This window comes from Polypterus senegalus, chromosome 3, assembly GCF_016835505.1.
Source record: "Polypterus senegalus isolate Bchr_013 chromosome 3, ASM1683550v1, whole genome shotgun sequence".
NCBI lineage: Eukaryota > Metazoa > Chordata > Cladistia > Polypteriformes > Polypteridae > Polypterus > Polypterus senegalus.
In genome coordinates, this window is record NC_053156.1 from 64750801 (window position 1) to 64765963 (window position 15163).

General features: G+C 38.8%; 1 protein-coding gene across 2 annotated transcripts in view; it reads left to right on the forward strand.

Moving 5' to 3' along the window:
* The window catches only part of st6gal1 (ST6 beta-galactosamide alpha-2,6-sialyltranferase 1), a 115590-nt gene that overhangs the window by 27823 nt on the left and 72604 nt on the right, over positions 1–15163 (forward strand). Inside the window, exon 3 of one of the 2 annotated variants that reach the window (XM_039747378.1) lies at positions 10536–10640. The exons of the other annotated variant lie outside the window; for it this stretch is intronic. Coding sequence (XP_039603312.1) covers positions 10623–10640 — 18 coding nt within the window. The 5' untranslated portion in view covers positions 10536–10622. The remainder of the gene's footprint in view (positions 1–10535; positions 10641–15163) is intronic. 2 annotated transcript variants of the gene reach the window in all.

The following is a 15163-nucleotide window of genomic DNA, read 5'->3' on the forward strand; positions in this document are numbered from 1 at the left end:
CCCTCAAATTTTAGTGTCATTTGTGAATTTCATTCATTAATATTATTTAGAGCAGAACAGGACTGGCCACATAGGCCTGTGGGAGTCCATAATGACCTTATCCCATGCATAACATTCTTATTTCATCTGTACTTTTTGTACTCTGTAGCACACTGACACACTTGAAATGCAGTTTTGTAAATCACATTAGCCATGTTCTAGTCATTGGGTAATACTACAGTCTCAACTAATTGCTACAATAGGCTTAGTAAAGATTTAGAAATAATTGGTTTCTCTTCTTTTTTTGTACATCTTTTAGAGAATTCCATGTATTCTTTTTCCTGTGCAAATATTGAAATGTTTATTTAGCTCATTGAATATTTGCTTTTCCTTTTCAAAAAGTTTTCCTTGTGCATCACTGAATCCTACTAAGCTCCATTGACCTTTGTGACTAATGTACTGTAGAAAGCCATTTCGAGATCTGCATCTGGTACAGTATTTAGCATTATTTTCTGCTCCCTGAAGTTGTTAGTGGTAGAATCAATTTTCATAATGGACTTTTGAGACTAGTTTGAAACATTAATGAATCACCATGTCTTGATTTGTTTTAAATACTGATTTTTACTTGTCTTTTTAAAACTACTAGCATTTGTAAAGTCATTCCTATATCAAACATCTAAAGCAGTGTTTCTTAAACTATGGGTCACAACCCATTTTGGGTCAGCTAATGTCTGAACTTGGGTAGTGCTGAGCTGTGAATTACAATAGTCTTAAATTAGAAAGTGTTGTGATTGATCACCGCTTGCAAGTTGAAAACAATCCCACCAGACGACAGTCAGCAGTGATTCTCCAATGGAGATTCAGGGATGACGATCAACGTCTATTCTCCCAGGAGGCCAGTTCCACCCGGAGGTATGGATTTCCTGGATGATTCTTTGCGGCGATTGTGAGTCACGAAGACATGTAAAAGGCAAAATTAGGTTGCAAGAAAAGAAATTTTAAGAACCGCTGTTCTAAGGGATTTGGGGGAGATTTGTCTCCATTTTTTATTTCAATACATGATGCAGAAGAAATGGTTTTCTTAGACTAGACATTACTAGTTTCTGATATTTGGTGGAATTACAATGCACTTAAAGTACTGGTTATCATCAATCCATTTACTTCACCTACTTGGTGTCACAATGTGCATCTGCTACAAGGCAGTGACAAGATCTAGAAAAGACTTGAGGCCATCTTGTAGTAAACTCACTTGTCTTATGCTAAGTCAGGACGTCCACTGAAACTACATGTCTTTGGGATATGGGAGGAAACACAGAGCCTGGGATTCAAACCCAGGCTTTTGGAGTTGTGAGAACAATGTGTGTTTTACTTATTGGAATGTGAAGAGAATACCCTATAAGTAAAGATTTAGTTTTAGTTGCAGGCATAATACATAACCAAGCTGGATAAACCTTTAAAATCTCTCAAATCAGAAAAACATATTTAACAGTGACATTTGGCTATCTGGCAAAATTTTATAAAGAACTATTAAATGAGATATGCTAGTGTTTATTGAAACCCAACAGTAAAATTTAATACCAGAAACAATGTGTCAGATATTAATTTCAGTTTTTGCCTGGAACAATAAAAATCTATTTGAGTTAACATTCTGCTTACCAATTTCAATACTAAATATTAATGTGTAGATTCTAGTCAGTGTTCTTCTGCATAGAACAGATAAAATGTTTTTTGTACAAGATTATACTGGGGTTGTTAAAGGCAATAATTTGCTGTCAAAATTTCTCATGCATGTTCAGTATAAGAAATTAGGAGCAAAAGAAACCCAGCCACAGGGGATGCACAAATGAGTGTGTTTCTTTGTGCTGGTCCCAAGCCCAGATAAATGGGGAGGGTTACGTCAGGAAGGGCACCTGGTGTAAGTTTTGTCAAATCAGTATGCGGACAATAATACAAATTTCCATACCGGATCAGTCGAGCCCTGGGTTAACAACGACCACTACCAGTACTGTTAGTCAACAGGGTGATGGCGGAAATTGGGCTACTGTTGGCCGAAGAAGGAGAAGGAGAAGAAGAAGGGGGAGACATGTCCGGAGGCAGGAGGAGAGGAGGAAAGTAAAGAGAGTGGAACTGAGGGTAGTAACTTTGAATATGGATGTGGTGAGAGAGAACATGCAGGTGATAGGTGTAACAGAACAAGATGCAGAGGACAGAAAGATACGGAAGAAGATGATCCGCTGTGCCAACCTGTAATGGGAGCAGCCGAAAGAAGAAGAAGAGTGCACTAAAGTCATGCTATTGGGATGTTGAAAAATTATTTGACAGAGTGAAATGGGAATACACAAGTTTAGTTCAGGACCCAATATATGAGCATTGTTTAAACTATTATACTCATTCCCAAAAGGTTCAATTCAAGTAGATAAATAAAATACTATATGATTTCAGAATGTGGAGTACAACGGGTATGTTCTGTTCCATTAATTTTTTTGCTTCTTTCATCTTATTTCAAATGCTATTCTTTCCATTTACTGGCTTAAACTGGATATCTTGGGAATTCACGGGAGCAGCCTGAGTTTAAAGTAGCTTTCTGAGCACATGAAATACTGCTGTACATTATTGATTTGTACTCATGACTTCTGTAATTACTATATGTAAAGCTTTATAATATAGCAGGGTTCATGATTAATTTGAAGGAAACCAAGTTGTTTTGTGTTAACCTTACACAAAGGTTTTAAATTGGATAATCTGTTTTTAACCGTTTCACATCACTTCATACTCACGAGTCATAACTATACAATGCCCTGTTCAAAGTAGCATTAATATCTTAAGAAATGTGTTAAACAAGATTTCAACTGGTCAGGTCTTCATTTCACATTAGCTTTGAATTATTAAAATGAATATGACGCTTAATGTTTTAAAATTTTATTTGAGTTCAAATATATGAAACTCTTTAAAAAAGAAAAAAAGTAACTTTATTTGGAATTGTATGAAGACACAGACCCAAAGATAAGATTATGTTCTTCAGAAATTTAGATGACAGAGGTGGGGCATGAGGTTACCCACCTTCTTCTAGTGCATCGCAAATAAATTATAGGGTCATAAATGTGCCCGCTGTGAGATTATCAGAAGAGTCAGATAGAATTGATTTTGTACCTTCTTTGTTGCTACAGAGCAGAATCTACCCTGTCATCTTTACTCTGCACACAAGTTATCATTAATTACTGCCAACGCAGTTCCAATCTGGTGGTTCAGCACTCACTTAGAATGTGCTACTAGTTCAGGAGACAGTTGAAGTTACAGAATTTATTTACAGAGATATGAGTAAGTTTCCCAAGTTTCCTCATTATCTGTTGTTGAAATTATGCTCTTTAGATGTGAAAAAAATGTTCAGTAGATAGTGTTTGTGTCATTTTAAAAAAGGGAATTGATCAGAAATTTTATTGTGTGGAATTAAACTTTGCTTTTACATCAGTACTATAAAAGCATATGCAGGTTTTATTGCATGAGGATATGGTGCAGGTTATACTGTATAGCAGGCTTTATTTAGGTTACTGCTTTTCTGCTAACAGATGCTCATTAGGTGGTCTATTTTATTTTAATGAGTAAAGCTCATATTACTGGCTTTATAAGAGGAGGTGAGTTAGGTTACAGGTGTTGTTAAGCTTGCAAAGCCAATCTTTCTAAACATTAGAGACTTTTTGTACATGAGAAAACCTTTCACATCTAGACATAGATGGTCTTTTGTTAATTTATGATTTTAATCTAGACAAGAGTAGATGTGTGCTCGATTGGACTTTTAATAGACTAATACTATCCAGGGTTAGCTTAGCCTTACTGTATACCCAACACTGCACAGCGTACTTAAGTGCACACCTGCATAAGGCTGTTTCAGAGTCTTAAATCAAAATTGAAATGTGGGAGTGCATAGGGAAAACCCACAGAAAGTTGACAATGGAACTATGGTGTTCAAATTTGCCTTAATGGGCTTGTGAGGCAGCATTGTGTCACAGTTGTTTCTGTTAAAGTAAATACTAGACAAATTTTCTTCACACAAAGGATTAAAAGCTTAAGGAATAAGTTACCAGTTAGCATGAAAGACAGTAGGACTTTAAAGATCTTCAAAGCTCACCTCAATATTATTTTGGAGAAATTATGAGAATTTTGGACTGACAAGCTCTGTTAGGCGAATATCTTATTCTTGTTAAGCCTAATGACCTACTGTAATATCTGAACTGTGACTTAAATTAGCCATGTAGCAATTCTTTTCTGTTTGTAAGCATACCCTTATTTAGAGTGACTGTCTTTGTGCATTGAGAGAAAAAATAACTGAATTACATTACATGTACAGTAGGCCCCCGCTAAGACGCGGTTCAGGGTTCGCAGCCTCAGTTGTTCACGGATTTTTCCTTAGAACCTAAATAATAATTGTTACCGGAAACCGCAAATATCCTCCGCAATTTTTTATGGCTTTTTTCGTGGTAATACTGTACTGTAAAGAGAACAGGAAGCAACCGTAGAGGAAAACGCGGCTTGGGATGGTGAAAGTAGCCAATCCGAGAGCGTACTCTACTAGAATTTGAAACTGTAACTCCCAGCAGTCCCTGCAGTGGCTCTGATTGGTCTCCTGCTGAGAGTGGAGGGGCTGTTGGGGTCAAAGGATGTCAGTGCGGCTTTTAAAAAGGGGGCCGGTGACCAAAAGAAAAACTTGTTGTAATTTGTGTTTTAAGTTCCTGCCTCTCTGCCTGCCTTCTGTTAGGTTACCTGTACTTATTTGTTTTGTCCTGGATTGTTTCATGGTTGGGGTCTGGATTGTCTGTCATCTACCTGTGTACATGAGGACTGTAAGTGGATTCATTCCTATCCTGCGAAGAAAGGATCGCTCCTGAACCCGTCCACCCATCTTCACCATTTCAGGATCTACTGGTAGGACTATCTTTACATTCCCATTCAACATGCAGATCTCTGGACTTTCTATCTTCATTATTACATTTCATCCATTGCCATTTTTCATAGACTTTACTGTGTGTGTTTTGTTGGTGCTTTGTTGTATTTAATGTATAATCGCCGTAAGGGGAATGGGGTGGTATTGTTGTTTTCATTTGTTTTCATTACATTCTTTATTTGCTGTTTGATTACCAGTTTGCTTTGTTTTTGTCTCTGTTTGTGAGTGTGTGCGGGTCGGGCTAAGGCTGGGTGCATCACCGTCTTCTTGATGGTGTGAATCTTAGCGGCACAGGACCGCTACAGCGTTATTCACTTCTCCTTGCTGCTGATTGACTCCTGCCCCGTGACGCATCTCCAGCTGAGTGTTCTCGTGTTTTCCGTTTTGTTCTTCTCAATTCTTAAACTGCCACAACCGGCTATAGTCGTTTCCCAGTGCTATTTGCCAGCACGTAGGAGCTGAGTATATTCGCTGACGTACATTCATTGAACGCCGCAACCGGTTATTGTCAGTTTCCAGTGCAATTTACCAGCATGCCGGAGCTGATCAGTCAGTGCCATACATTCGTTGAGCAGCCAGCTCATGACCACTTCTGGAAACTGCGGCCTCACTGTCTCTGGGACTGAACCGCTGCACTAGACTAGCCTGCCGGCGTCAGCGTTTACCTCTGTGCTTGCGTGCAGCCACTTCAAGCGCAGTTGGCTTGGTGTTTTGCTGAATTTCATCAATGGCGTCAGTTGCACCTTGTACATATTGTTCCAGTAGTTTTTTTTAAATAGTTTTTACAGTTTATTGGCAGTGTGTAAAATGATCAGTGTTGCAGTAATTGTGATGCTCTTTGCATGAAAAAAAATGTGTTCCATTAAAATTTAACTTTTTCTTTGTGAATTGTGGCATTTACTTAAAGTGCAGCAAAAAAGTATTTGGCGTCCAGGAATGTATTAACCTCCAAGTATGTGGCAGTTTAAGGGTTAAAGTCCCAAGATGCTGTCGAAATGCCCTGCACCTTCTAAGGCTTCTGGCAATGAAAACACACTTGCATGAATTACAGAACATGTAGCAGTAACATCTGTATTTTACATTGTAGCACTGTGGGTGACATATCAGTACAGTACTGTACAGTATACGGGTTTTCCTTTACATTCTTTTTTTAGGTAATGTGTTAAGCTGAGGTTGAAATGAAATTAAAGTGTTTTGGGAGCATATTTAGAGCATTTTTTTAACCACATCCATACTTCGTGATTTTTCAGAATTCACGGGTGCTGTAGGAACGTAACCCCCGCAAATTTCAAGGGTGTACTGTACTCTAATTAAAACGGAGTTCAAATTGCATTTCTCTGCAGCATTCAGTTGTTTCATTGTCATGACTCATTTATGAACTGCTGCTTCCCATTATATGAGATAAAAGCTGTCCATTGAGCTTTCAGACATTTTTTCTCATGTTTGATCTTGCTTATCCATTTTTTCAGTCATAAAGAATTGCTGTGAAAACTGTTCAAACAGAGCAGATTGGATTCACTGAGCTGAAATGGTTTTGTGCAAGTGCAAACTTGATTATTTGTATGCTGCTTATACAGTGCTCCAAGTAGTGATTTGAGTAGAAGTGTTTCCCCCCTTTTTAGTGTTATACAACTGATTAATTATGTATACTTTATAATTTTCACAAGCATTTGCTTTTTAGGGCATGGCATTGTTTGTGATCAAATTTTTATTGAAATATTAAAAGTCAACATTTTTAAGAAAAATGTAAGCCATTTTAACAGGAATTAAAATAAAACCCAATGCTCTGCAGTCCCAGTCACTCCCTACCCCTATACCAGCAGGCAAAGGGAAAAGCCCAGCACTGACTTCATTAAGAAGAAGAAAAGCTAAGGATTAGTGTTGTGGCCAGGACCAAGGGGCATCCATGCTTGGACCAGCTGTGCTGTATCAGTCAATTTATGAGTATAAGACGTGGATGTCCCATTGATCCTCACTGACAACCAAAAAAGATCAAATGTAAAAAAGAATACAGAAGGAAAAAAGGAATCTTTCCAGGGCAAGATCCAACCTGCGAACGTTACAATCAAGTTCCAGCCTCATTGGGCCACATTTTTTGGGCTTGCACCAAATTAACATAATTTTGGACCAAAATCTTTAAATGCCTTTCAGACAGCCTTGGTGTCACAGTCTCTCCTAATCTACCAGCAGCTGTGTTTGGTGGACTCCCAGATGGGCTTAAAGTGGAGAAGGACAAATAAACTGTAATTGCCTTTACTTCACTATTGGCACGTAGAGTTATCTTGTTCAACTGGAAGAATCCTAACCCACCTCTTTTAAGTCAGTGGGTAACTGATGTTATATACTATTTGAAATTGGAAAAAAATGAAATTCTCACATAAAGGATCTGTACAAAACATTTTTAAAACCTGGCAGGATCTAATCAATAACAATTTGGAATAAGCATTTATATTGAGGAAGTGGATCCTCTTCCCATATTTAATTTAATTATTTTTTATTTATGTTTTTATTTACTTATTTTTCCTACTATTAAAGTTTTACTCTGTTGGCCTAGCTCTCTTTCGCATGGGTGGGGGTTGATTTGATTTGAACTTAGTTTTGTAAACTTTGACATGCTTGTATGGAATGTTATTTGTTTTTAATAAATTCAATAAAACGTTTAAAAAACAAAATAAGAGAACACTCTAGAACAAAAATTTAGCGGGTGAAATGAATCAGTCAGATTCAAGTAAGCTTGCAAAGGGAAAAGGCAGAGTCTGTTAAGAAGAGGCTTCATATATGCTTCCATACTGAAAACTGACATGTAACATTTAATAAGTATGCCCAAAGTGAAAACTGTATATCCAGTATTAAAGTTTATATTTTAAGACTCCATTGTTTCTTGTGTTTGAATACTTTTTAAAAAGGGAATATCAGCTAGTCAATTCACTATGCTATCAATGATTTTTAATTTAGACTGTTTCATTTATATAAAGTTCACTTTTTCACCTGTTGTTTTTCCATGATTTTATATCTAATTTCACTGATAATAAAGTCCTCGTGTTTGTTTGCTGTATGTGGACTGGTAAATCCAATTATTTTTAGGTACTATACACAGAGAACTGGTTTTCAAATATTTTACTACTTATTTTTAGTGTTCTTTTTTCTGGTGCCATTTTTGAGGTGTAACACTGCCAGAATGACTGAGCAGTTTACCTTCAAAGTTTTCAGTTCATTTAAGTCACTGAACACATGTATACATCTCTCTTAGTTTCATGGTTTACTCATAAAGACACCATATTATTTGAACATTGGTAGTTTACAATTCATAGTGTGTCAGTAACTATTGCTAAAGCTTTTATGTCTGTTTCTTGTTAAAAGTAGCACAAAAATATTATTTATTTGTGTTATTTTTAACTCTTGAAAATCCAATTCAGATCTTCATATGTAAAAGATGATGTGTATACCAACTACTCTTAAAGAAAAAACAAAGTCTGTTACTGCTTACTAGACATGAATGTTGCAATGATTTACTTTTTCTTTTTTAGGGCAAATTAAACACTCAAAGTACAAAATATTTATAGACCCCAGGAAAATATGTACAGAAAATATGACATTTTTGACTTATCCACAATGAAAAACCATTAAAGGGTAATCCTGTCACAAAACTTATATACTTTAGTAAGAGATATTTTATTCAAAAGTGGAGCTTGACGCAGCCTCCTCACTGCAAAAGAATTAGCTACAGTTATACAGATTGTGGGCTAAAAATTCCTCATGCACGCTAGCAAACAGCAAAGTACTTGTTTCACACAGAATGAAGCGAGTGGCCAATGAATCCTCTGCACCCAACTTTGATCGGGTCACACCATGCTTTCCATCCTTTCCTGCGGCATTCTTGCACCAGCTCCTTATACTTGCTCCTTTTTCTCTCATTGGCTTTATCAGTTCTGTCTTCCTAGGGTACTGTTAGTCCCATCATTATAATCTGGCATGAAGCCTCAGACAGTAGAACCATGTCTGGCCTCAATGTTGTTGTCACTGTGGTGTGTGGGAACTTGTGTCTTCTCCCCAGATGGACTGTGACTTGCCAGGCTGAAGCAAGTGTGAGTAGGCATCCTGGCGTTCTCTCCTGTTTCAGCAGCTGCCCTAACTAAGAACACTAGTAACTTGCCTAGGTGGTGCCTTTTCGTGTTATTAATAAAGGCCACTGTCTTTATCAGATGATTGTGCCTCCAATGATATTACTCCACTGTCAATGATTTTGGGAATCTCCAGAGTTCCTTTTTCGGGGCAAAGAGGACAAGATTGTGCTTCACTTTTGCCCCAGAGTTTGGCTGGGTTTGGTAGGCTATATTAGACTGACTGGATTATGAATCTGATGTTGTGAGGTTCGGCTTGCCAAATTTTATATCTGCCCAGATGATCTTTCTCTCCACACCACTCTCCCACATGGCCCAAGCTCCATGGTTCTGCATTCCTACAGCCCAACAGTTCTGCACCTCTTCTACACCTTCACGCACCTATTTTGCACAAGGTGATGTGTTTCCTTGCCTTTGGTCCTTGTCATATTGGCAAGAAGTAAGGCTACATTAATTTGCCACAGTTCCTACCAACAGTTTGTGCCTAGTTGTGATTATCTGTTGCCATTTCATCCTTAGCCTCCCACTTCCTGCCTTTTTAGACTTGGATGCCAGCTATAGAAATCTTTGGTTCCTGAGAATTTTGGTATTTCAAAACCCCTCTCATACACAAGAAGATTTAAGCTGCTAATGGGGAGCTGCAGCTTATTTTTCCCCCAACAGAGGAAAATGCTGCTGTGACTGCATGAAAAACCCAATCATTTGCAACAATAGCTGCTTATCTTCATCTCAAGGGCTCTATGTCAGTCTGGGTCACCTTGTAGATCAACAGAGGCCAGAGAATTCAAGGAAAGATGCAATGTAGTTATATCCCGGGCTTGAACTTGCCAGGCAAACCTGACTTATCTACTGAGTATAACCATCCCTGAACCTCCTAAGCGGTCTTCTTTATTACAGTTGTTTCCCTGAGACTTCAGTCAAAGACTCTTGACTAACATCTCATAGATAGATAAAATAGGGGTGTCTTCCAAATAAACTGAAACTTGCTCACCACCCTGCCTTTCTTCAGCACCATAGACCTGGACTTCATTGGTTTGAAGCTCATCCGTGCCCAGGCCACAAGCTTTTGCAGATATTTCAGAATCCATCTATTGCCAGGGACTGATGTAGTTGTTACAGTAAGGTTATCAATGAATGCATGGATCAAACTAGGTGTGCAGCACTGATAATTTATAGCAATGTTTCTCAACCACTGGATTGTGGCTAAGACCTCCCCAGTCCTTCCTGGGGAATACCTAGATGCTTTCAAGACTGCTGAGGAATATAATACCTCCAATGTGCCCTAGGTCTGCCCTCCTAGTGGACTCAGACTAGATTACATATCCAGTCCCCATAGCTGATTCCTTTTAATGAAAAAATTAAAAAAGGGCAGTTCTACTCCATGGATCTATTGTATTGGTCCTCATCCTATAATGGGGAGTGAGCCCAGCAACCCTTCACATAAACTTTTTTTTATTCTGCTTGTACTTATGATTGTATTCTTTTCCTAATTACAGACAGGTGATAACTATAAATGAAAATCTGCTTGGGGCAGCATCTCATCCCTTTCCTGTAATGAAGCCAATCTTTTCCAGGAGAGAACCATGACCTCACATTTAAAGGTACTAATTCTCTTCCTAGCTTCATTGGACTCTGCTGCAAATTGTTTAAGCGTGTACTGAAGGTTGTAGTTTGGTTGTAAGGCTGGATAGCCTCCAAACCTTGGCTGCACCTTGATACAGCATCCTTGATATGAACATGAATAAAGACAAATTATTACCCTGATAAAATCTCTTTCCCATATTGAATGGTCAAAACTCAAGTGACCAAAAAACAAGTGTATAAACATCTCTTTCTATACAAAATGCAAAGGGTTTTCCAGGGAGGCTGAGAAGAATGGGCTCATAGTAACTGTAATGTATCCTTTTGTCTCCTTTTTTAAAAATGAGCATCACTCCCATCTGCCAGTTCAAAGGTACCATCTGTACTTTCCAGGAAACACCAAAGAAGTGTTAGGCAAAACACCCCAATTTTACACTGTGTGCACAATTATTAGGCAAGTGAGTATTTTGACCATAGCATCATTTTTAATGCGTATATTCCAACTCCAAGCTGTATTAACTTGAATGCTTATTGGATTTAAGCACGTCAGGTGATGTGTATTTGTGTAATGAGGGAGGGTGTGGCCTAAGGAGATCAACACCCTATATCAAGGTGTGCAGAATTATTAGGCAGCTAGTTTTCCTCAGGCAAAATGGGCCAAAAAAGAGATTTAACTGACTCTGAAAAGTCAAAAATTGTAAAAAGTCTTTCAGAGGGATGCAGCACTTTTGGAATTGCTAAGATATTGGTGTGTGATCACAGAACCATCAAACATTTTGTTGCAAATAGTCAACAGGGTCGCAAGAAACGTGTTGAGAACAAAAGACGCAAATTAGCTGCCAAAGATTTGAGAAGAATCAAACGTGAAGCTACCAGGAACCCATTATCCTCCAGTACTTTCATATTCCAGAGCTGCAACCTACCTGGAGTGCCCAGAAGTACAAGGTGTTCAGTGCTCAAAGACATGGCCAAGGTAAGGAGGGCTGAAACCCAACCACCACTGAACAAGAAACATAAGTTGAAACGTCAAAACTGGGCCAAGAAATATCTGAAGACAGATTTTTTTCAAAGGTTTTATGGACCGATGAGATGAGAGTGACTCTTGATGGACCAGATGGATGGACCTGTGGATCTGTAATGGGCACAGAGCTCCACTCCAACGTGGAGGTGGGGTACTGGTATGAGCTGGTATTTTTAAAGATGAGCTAGTTGGACCTTTTGCATTGAAGATGAACTCAAAATCAACTCCCAAACCTACTGCCAGTTTTTCGAAGACACTTTCTTCAAACAGTGATACAGGAAAAAGACCATGATTTTTATGCAGGCCAATGCTCCATCACTTGCACTGAAGCTCTCCACTGCGTGGCCAACCAGTAAAGGCCTTAAAGATGAAGGAATAATGACATGGCCCCCCCTTCCTCATCTGACCTAAACCCTATCGAGAACTTGTGGGCACTTCTTAAACGCTAGATTTACGGGGGAGAAAAACAATACACCTCTCTGAAGAGTGTCTGGGAGGCTGTAGTCACTGCTCCACAAAAAGCTGATCGTCAACAAATCAAGAAACTGACAGACTCCATGAATGGAAAGGCTTATGACTGTTATTGGAAAGAAGGGTGGCTATATTGGTCATTGATTGATTGATTTATTTTTGAAATGTCAGAGATGTTTATTTGTAAATTTTGAGGTGTTTGTTTATTATTCTCACTATAACAGATGAAAACAAACAAGTGAGATGGGAAAATTTTAATTTTTCCTTTAGTTGCATAATAAATCTGCACACTAATAGTTGCCTAATAATTGTGTGCACATATGTATTCCCCTGATGATGTTCACACTCACATTTCCGTTGTGAAACATTCAGGTTTCAGGTTTATTAACATTTTGGATTGACTGATAGCACTGTGTTTGTTCCATATTAAAATTAATCCTCAAAAATACAACTTGCCTAATAATTGTGCACACAGTGTATATTCAACATTTCCAGCTGGACCTCATTCACCCCTGTGGCCTTGTTAACATTGAGATTTTTAAACAGCTCAGTGACCTGAATCACAGAGATGAACACAAACCCAGACAATGCTTCTACCACTGCCTCTTTTAAGAAGACTATATTAACTTGACTAGCAAAATACCCGTGCTTTGCAGCGGAGAAGTCGTGTGTTAAAGAAGTTATGAAAAAGAAAAGGAAACATTTTAAAAATAACGTAACATGATTGTCAAAGTAATTGTTTTGTCACTGTTATGAGTGTTGCTATCATCAAGGATTTGATTATCATTATTTCTTTCAATCAGGTTTGTATTTGGAGGATTTGTGGTGTTCAAGTTACATTCAGTGTTTGTCAACCGTTGTAAAGATAACAGGTTTAATTCATCGAAGTGTTCACTACCCAAATCGCTATGCGAGTATTTAGCAGCAGCGTCTCTATTAAGTTGTGGATTTTTCTGCGAGTATTTGGCAGCAGTGTCACAAAGTTGTTTTCGTCTAACTGCATCAGAAAATGTACCACGACGTCTGACACGCCTTCTTTTTAGTGTTTTCTCACAGCTTGGATTGCTGCTGTCATAATCGGTTTGAGTCTACATATATATATATATATATATATATATATATATATATATATATATATATATATATATATATATATATATATATATATATACACACATACATACATATCTTCATATACACTGCTCACAAAAATTAAAGGAACACTTTTTTTTATTGGGCCTGGCATGAAATCAATTAAACCTGTCTGATAATTTTCTGGTTGGTTAAGCAGCTGAGGTCATTGTTAATCACTTTCAGCTGTATTGGTGTTCATGGACTTAACGACAGGTGCACTAAAGTGGCAACAATTAGAAAACCCTCAAAACAGGACTGGTTTTACATGTGGAGGTCATTTCAAGTTTCTCCCTCTTGATCTTTTTGGCTGGTTTTCCACTCGTGCTAGTTTTGGCTTGAGTAATTATCTCTACTGGCAGTATGAGGCGATTCCTTAACCCTACAGAAGTTGCACAGGTTGTCCAACTTCTCCAGGATGGCACATCCACACGTGCTGCAGCAAGAAGGTTTAATGTGTCTCCCAGCACAATCTCCAGAACATGGAGGAGATTTCAGGAGACTGGCTGTTATTCTCGGAGAGCTGGACAGGGCCGTAGAAGGTCCTCAACCCATCAGCAGGACCGATACCTGCTCCTTTGTGCAAGGCGGAACAGGCTGAGCACTGCTCGTGCCCTACAGAATGACCTCCAGAGGGCCACTGGTGTGAATGTCTCTACCCAAACAATCAGGAACAGACTTCATGAAGATGGCCTGAGGCCCGACGTCCTGTAGTGGGCCCTGTGCTCACTGCCCAGCACCGTGGAGCTCGACTGGCATTTGCTCAAGAACACCAGAATTGGCAAGTCCGCCACTGGCGCCCTGTACTTTTACAGACGAGAGCAGGTTCACCCTGAGCAGCTGTGATAGACGTGAAAGAGTCTGGAGAAGACAAGGAGAACGATATGCTGCCTGCAACGCCGCTCAACATGACAGGTTTGGTGGTGGGTCAGTGATGGTCTGGGGAGGCATATCCATGGAGGGACGCACAGACATCTACTGCGTAGGAAATGGTGCTCTGACTGCCATAAGGTATCGAGATGAAATCCTTGAACCCATTGTCAGACCCTACGCTGGTGCAGTAGGTCCTGGTTTCCTCCTAATGCACGACAATGCCCGCCTCATGTGGCAAGAGTATGCAGGCAGTACCTGGAGGATGAAGGAATTGAAACAATTGAATGGCCTTCACGATCCCCTGACTTAAACCCAATAGAACATCTGTGGGACATTATGTTTCGTCCATTAGGCGCCACCAGGTTGCTCCTCAGACTGTACAACAGCTCAGGGATGCCCTCATACAGATCTGGGAGGAAATGCCACAAGACACCATCCGTCGTCTCATTAGGAGCATGCCCGACGTTGTCAAGCATGCATACAAGCTCGTGGGGGCCACACAAGATACTGAAAAGCATTTTGAGTAGCAGAAATTAAGTTTTTGAAAAATGGACTAGCCTGCCACATCTTCATTTCACTCTGATTTTAGGGTGTCTACACAATTGAGCCCTCTGTAGGCAGAAAACTTTTATTTCCATTAAAAGACTTGGCATCCTTTTGTTCCTAAGACATTGCCCTGTCGTTATTTGTATAGATATCCAACTTCATATTGAGATCTGATGTATCTAATGTGTTTCTTTAAAGTGTTCCTTTAATTTTTGTGAGCAGTGTATATATATATATATATATATATACATATATCTGTGTACATATATACACATATACATACCTATCTACATTATATATATATATATATATATATATATATATATATATATATATATATATATATATATATATTGTAATAATCTCAAGAGGAGACAACACAAAGGTTTGGGGTTTTCCGGCCCCGTATATTGTAGACGATCCACAATAAATCAAAAGAAAAAGCAGGTCAAAATATAAACTAAACCGTTCATATGCGCAATGCCGAAACATGGCGTTGGC